The sequence below is a fragment of the Sinocyclocheilus rhinocerous genome, unplaced genomic scaffold, assembly GCF_001515625.1.
Source record: "Sinocyclocheilus rhinocerous isolate Xijiao unplaced genomic scaffold, SAMN03320098_v1.1 scaffold1132, whole genome shotgun sequence".
NCBI classification, from domain to species: Eukaryota; Metazoa; Chordata; class Actinopteri; order Cypriniformes; family Cyprinidae; genus Sinocyclocheilus; species Sinocyclocheilus rhinocerous.
The window spans coordinates 62843-69845 of record NW_015639512.1 but is presented as its reverse complement, the minus strand read 5'-3'; the positions used below and the strand labels follow the sequence as shown (position 1 = coordinate 69845).

Genomic DNA, 7003 nt, shown 5'->3' with positions numbered 1-7003 from the left:
GACTTTTACAATAATCAGAAATGGGTATCGGACAGAGATGAGGCATTTGTTATAAAATGTAGGATACCATGTCACAGTCTCAGAATCACAAACTCTAGAAGCAAACGTTCATAAATTTTTATTTTTTAGCTCAATGAAATTAGAACGTTTATTGATTTTATACATTTGATTGTAACTCAACTGACAAAGGAATTCAATAAAGTTACTTTAAATGTTTTGCAAACAACTCATCACTTACACACTTCCACATACATTGACAACAAGCAAAAAAAAATGGGGCAATATTACAAAAGTTGACCTGCACTGGAATATTTATTATTATTATTAAATTTTATATCAATTGTAAAACAGAAGGGCCATTAAAAGCCCTATTTTTCCCAAAGTTCACAGGTTAAATTAGGCAACTGTACTATTTCAGAATAACTTGTCATACAAATTGAATCTGATGATGAGTGATCAGGCAAATATCTGGTTTCCTGTTTTAGGAATTTTCTGCATATATGCACATTAAGTCAAAAATGAAAGAATCAATTTCTAACCTTTATATAATGTGTGTTTTTTCTGGATTTTTTGGTTGGTATTCTGTCTCTATACGTTAAAATAAACCTACCATAAAAATTACAGACCCTTCATTTCTTTGCAAGTGTGCAAACTTACAAAATCAGCAGGGGATCAAATAAATATTTTGCCCACTGTATATGCAATAATGGCAATATTATTATCCAATATATAATTTAATCACAACGATAAAATTCCCAGTGCCTTTCGCGTCGGCATACTGATGCCAAGGGTTTCTTATTTAAAGCAATGGAGGACCCTGTGCGTCAAAAAGTGACGCCAAAGGGTCCTGACCAAGCGTCAATATGTGACGAGTTGGGAGTGTAGACCTAGTCCTTGTAGCAAATTTATTTATTTGCTTTGCTAAGACTTAAGCTTTATTTCCCAACAACAACATACCTCTTACCTCCATATTTCTGGAAATATAAATACACTGACAGTGAAGGTGATGCTGGGAATATCAGGCAGTCATTGACTGGACCAGATCCTGCTGAATCCCACTCCCAGACACTCAAGCGTTCCCATTGATTCCCTTGTGCCGAAACTCCGGCATGTTCCACACGCGCTGCGCTTTCTCCGTTGTCTGACCAAGACCCTTCTCAACATCCCCACACACAGTCTTGACATCTACTCCATCTTCCTCCGAGCCGTAACTGTTTGATTTCAGTCCCAAGGTGCTGCCGAAAGGGTTGATCCGCACGCGAGACTTGAAGCTCATCAGCGACAGGCTTACGGAGCGTCTGTTGTTCCACTGGTGGGTTAGACGCTGAGCCTCCTGCTCCTCATGAACACGCTCGAGTGTTTCCACAAGCACAGAGCAGAAGAGTCCGGAAACCTCCTGCACCTCAGGCTCATTCTCCATCAGCACCTGCCGAAACCTGTGAAGAGAGGAGAGAGTGTAGAGAGTTTTGCATAACACTTTTGTCAAAGGAGTATCGTATGTCATAGAAAAAGTTTAATTCATTACTTATACTAGGCCTATTACTAACTTTCAGAAAGCAAAACTTCCCGTCCATTCAAGGCATTTATTGTAACAAAGCTGCAACAATGACTCATTCTAAAAATGTAACCTGCTGAAATAATATTATTGTTTATGAGCTGCTTTCTTGTGAGTGTAATAGGTCAAAATGACGAAGAAACGTGCCAAATGATGTGACCTGCATCTCTACAAGGATCACATGGAAGACTGTTTCTGCTCGGGTGATTGTATTTAAAACAAGAAATAAATTCCCATTACAAATGAAAAAGTCACAGTTATGGGAAACAAAGGTGGGGTACATTGTAGAATCTGAGGGGCAAGTTGTAACATGATCTTATGACCGCTTAAAATGTTATCTGATCTAATAAAAAAAATATACAAGACAAACTAAATTATTTTGTCAATAAAATAAAATTATTAACTTCTTCAAGTAAAATAATGGCTTTTTTAAAGAATTAAAAATAATCAAATTTTGGAGTTTGACAATAAATACAATGCAACCATATTCACCTGTTCACCTATATTCACCTGTTTCTCGTGCTTTCTCATTGAAATTTATAAAAGTAAATAGTGTAAATAACATCACTAATGTCATAGCACAGTTTAATAATAGCCCGCTATTATTAAACTGTGCTATGACATTAGTGATGTCATTTACACTATTTACTATTTACAACGCAGTGTTACAACGTTCCCCATCTGCGCAACTGGAATTTAAAACTTACAAGAAGCAAAGTCACAACTGCGAACTTTAAATTCACATTTAGAGATAGAAAAATCACAACTTGACAATATAAAGTCGCAAATGTTAGATATAAAGGCAAATTGTGAGATACAAAGTAGTGCTGGGCGGTATACCGGTTCAAATTGTGAAACCGGTATAATTTTGAAAAATACCGTGATATAAATTTTTGGTCATACCGCCAAGCACTAATACAAAGTCATAATTACAAGAAACAATCACAATTGTGAGATTTAAAGTCACATTGAGAGACATAAAGTCACAATTGGAAGATATAAAGGCACACTGTGAGCTATAGAATTACGGAATTACGAGAAACAGTCACCCTTGCCAGATTTCAAGTCACAGTGAAAGATAAAGTCACAATTACAAGAAACAAAGTCACAATTGTGAGATTTTAAAATCGCACTGAAAGATATAAAGTCACAATTGGAAGCTATAAAGGCACATTGTGAAATATAAAGAAGAAATTACAAAGATTTTACGAAGAAACAGTTTCATTTGTGAGATTTAAAGTCACATTGAGAAAAATTGAGAAAACTGAGGGAAATCAAGTTGCATCTGCAAGATATAAAGTCACAATTCCAAGAAATAGTTGCAATATTTAGTGTTACTGAGAGATATAAAGAGTGAGATTGAATCATAAAGTCTTAAGTGTGAGGTATGAAGTTGCAATTACAAGAAACAAAGTCAATGGTGAGATTTAAAGTCACACTGAGAAATATAAAGTCACAACTGGAATATATTAAGCCGCATTGTGAGACATAAAGTCCGAATTACAAGAAACAGTGTCACACTTGCAAGATTTAAAGTGATACTGAAAGATAAAGTTGCAATTAACTTCCCAATGTTAGAATCCTTTAAGTAAATGTTATTACTCAATTCAAATAGCCAATCATAACTGAGGTTATTTACATAAGTACAGTGACAAATATTAACCACTGCATCATTTATTGTAAAAGTTATTTAAAAAGTGGAAAATTGTCATGTGTAGGCTAAGTGGACCTCAAGGAAAAATTAATGATTACTAATAACACCAGCATTCAACAGCCATTTTCAGACAGATTTTTTGGTTGTGTGTCTGTTTTAATCACCCATTATAAAAGATTTTACACAACGCAAAATCATCCGCCTCTCTTTCCCAGGTGAACTGTGGTCCCTATGAGAGCAGAACATGGTTACCAAGCTAGGTTCTTATCTTTCCAATTAAATCAACAAATCAGTGTTTTCTAAATCTTCCTTCTCCTTCTTTGTTTAATCAATACAATCCTCTTAAAACTCTCACTTTTTTAACTAGTCCTCGTGGGAAGGACTAGATCATCCTTCTTCTTTCAAAGAAAAGATTCTCTCTGACAAGGATGTAAGAATTTCACTCAAAAATTATGTCAGTATTTACTCACTGCCATGTTGTTCCAAAACTGTATGCAGCTAATTTTTTTTTTCTCTGTGAAACACACACATCAAAAATCTTCAGTTCAGTGACCACAGGCAGACAAAACACCACAAAGTACAAAAAAAGCACCATAAAAGTAGATAATGTAATTTGTGCAGTAGATACCAAGTTGTTTGAAGCCATACAATAATTTAACTGAGGAATCAGTGCTATTTTGGTATCACTTAGATACTGTTATAGTTTTATATTTTCAATCAGGTTTTATTTGTATATTTTCATTTGAATTTTAGCTAAAAGTTTAGTAATGTTGGTGTGTGTTTTTGATTTGATTTTTAGAAGTAGTTTTATGTGCCTATAGTTTTATTATTTTTTCTTTAGTTTTAGTTATTTTAGTATATATACTGTATATATGAACGTTTTTTTTTTTGGTTTTAGTTTTAGTTAACTAAATTAACCCTATGAGGAACCGACTGAAATGACTATATATTTCAGACTGTTCCTCACGCAAACATGCTGTATTTTGTTGGAAGACTTGGAATAAAAAACACAGAATACAGTGCTTTCATAATATCTTTCTTTCCTTTTTAATGCTTGACAGCCCATGATTCCTAAGAATTGTTATTGAATGGGCAAAAATATGTGTGAAATTTCTTTATTTTGTGTGAGTGTGTGTGTGTTCCATAGGATAAAAAATAACAGCATACAGTTTGTAATGACATGAAATAATGAGTAATTATATAGTTCACCCAAAAAATGAAAATTATGGGATTATTTACTCACCCTCATGTCATTACAAACATGTATGTCTTTCTTCTGAAGAAAACAAATATATTTATATAAGTGTGTTGGTAACCAAACCATTACCAATGAATTCCACTGGAAGGAAAAAAAATATCAAATTATCTTCTTTTATGTTACATAGAAGAAAAAATAATAATATAGTTTTGCAACAACATGAGGGTGAGTATATGATAGAAAATGTTGGGTGAACTGGTGTTGGTTATCATGAGGGGGCTGAACAAATCAGTTGCTATGCAGTTGCTACCTGAACAAAAATGAACAGCATCTGTTTGAGCTGAATCTGTCAGGTGCACATCCCGTGAGGCCTGTGTGCGATTTACAATTATCACTTCAGCAGGTTAGAGCTGCTTAGTTCACCTACAGAAAAAACATGGCTGTGTTTGTGTGTTTCTTAGTAGTGACATCACAAAGACGGCTTAGTAAACTAATTACCCAGATCGGCCTCTCCTGAACCTGTGGTGACGAACATCCTCATGCTGAAAACAAAACGTGCAATGAGGAGCACCCAACGAATGTCTCCTTTACCGCATCTGTCTTACCTTTGTATTACAGATCCGCAGTATGATGGTGGTACTTTGCTACACAGGTCCTCAAGGCCGAGTCTCTCTCCTTGGCTGATGTCAAATGAGCTGCGTGGGGTGCTCATGAGCCAGCTGTAGTCCACGCCGCTCTTCAGCCTCCGATACTCATTGTCTCGCTCCCGCTGCTGTCTCTCGGCCTCCTTCATCTGCCAGCTCAGCTCCAGCATCAGGGTGTCCGTAACCACTTCAGACGGCTCACGTCTTGGGCTCCGATAGTACGACTCGTTCCAGCTGAACCACGACATGCTCGCTGCTGTCACCGGCCCTCTGCTGCACACCTTGAATTTGACCTGTTAGAGATGCAGTAAAAGTCATCATAGATGCGCAAAACAAAAAGCTATTTAAACAAATGTTGGGTGTGCAATGGATGATGGATCTTGGGATTTGTTCTTGTAGATTGAATGCCTTTTCTTATTAATTTCACCTTGAAATTTGGCATAAAGTGCTTGTGCACAAAATTCTGTGATCATCTGCCAACAGTTTTGGGTCCTATTGACTTCCATGGTATTTGAGTACTATGGATCCAATGGAACCCGAAATGGTTTGGTGACCAATATTCACTTGCAGCAATGCCATAGAAGAACCAAACATTTCCTAAAAGAACCACTTAGTGTAAAGAACATTTTCCTAATCTAATGAACCTTTATAGGTTCTTTAGATTATAAAGAACCTTTTGTACAATGAAAATGTTCCATGGATGTTTAAGGTTCTTCGTGGAACCATATAGATGCCAATAAAGAACTTTTATTTTTAAAAGTGTTCTTTAAAATATCTTATAGACTGTGTTTCACAGAAAAAAAAAATAGGCAGCGGCTATTTGCACTAATTGTAAATAGCGATAGAGGCTATTTACACTAAGTGAAAATAGCATATTTTCTTAGTGATAGATGCGATTTACACTAAGTGCAAATAGCAATGGATTCTATTTACACTATGTTAAAATAGCAGGATTTTCTGCTATTTATACTACTTATTGCAAATAGTGGCAATTATCTGCACCTCAGTATTATTATAAAACAGTATGCAGTAATAACGTATTGAGTGCAAATTATAATTTTAATTCAAATTATTAAATGGATGCCACCTTATTGGGACAATAAAGCCCTCCCTACACCTACCCTAACCCTAACCCTACCCGATACTTTATTTTCAACTTTTTGATTATTTCCTTCATTTTTATTGAAAATAAATACCTTTCAGATGTGATATGAGATTTGTAAAGGGAGAAAAAAAATTCGGTAAAAGGCGGATTCGAACTTGGGTCGATTGCGTCAAGACTAAAGTTACGCGCTTTACTATCTACGCCACTGAAGCTGACGGTTAATGGCCATCTTTTATAGTGTTGGCGATCCCTATCACATGTTTGTGGGTGGAGCTAGTATAAATAGCCTCTGCCAACAAAGCCGGCTATTTGCACTTAGTGTAAATAGACACTCCGAAAAAGATAAAGTCATGGTTTGGAATGACATGGGGGTGAGTAAACGACAAAATAATTTTGTCTATTTTGGGACTATCCCTTTAAGGTTATAGCCTACTCATTTGCAACATCATATTGTTGTTGGGGATGAATGTTACCAAGCCTAAACCTCAAAGCACAGATGCTGTTCAACACCTGACAGACATCACAGCACTGAGCTCTCGGCTCATTTCCAACACGGAATCTGCTCTGATGTGAATTTGTGAAGGACGCTGACCTATATTTTGATCAAACATGGTAACCATAACTGCTTATCATACAAAAGTAAACATACATCCTTAAATTCAAACACTGAAATCCATTGATATTACCATGTATCTACGATCTAACTCTATCCAAAATTGTTAATATGATAAAGAAAAATGGAACAAGTATCTCTTGAATTTTTATTATTTTCATGCTCTTGGGAGCCTGTATAATATAATATAATATAATATAATATAATATAATATAGATAGCCTGAGTCCTTTTT

At 35.6% G+C, this 7003-nt stretch overlaps 1 protein-coding gene across 2 annotated transcripts in view; it reads right to left on the bottom strand.

Annotated features, from left to right (window-relative positions):
- Positions 1–922: 922 nt before the first annotated feature.
- The window catches only part of LOC107751291 (protein RD3-like), a 9132-nt gene continuing 3051 nt past the window's right edge, over positions 923–7003 (bottom strand). For both annotated transcript variants that reach the window (XM_016566969.1, XM_016566970.1), the window contains exons 2-3: positions 5013–5344; positions 923–1436 (exon numbers count right to left, since the gene is read on the bottom strand). In XM_016566969.1, the coding sequence (XP_016422455.1) occupies positions 1070–1436; positions 5013–5299 (654 nt within the window). In that variant the 5' untranslated portion in view covers positions 5300–5344 and the 3' untranslated portion in view covers positions 923–1069. The remainder of the gene's footprint in view (positions 1437–5012; positions 5345–7003) is intronic.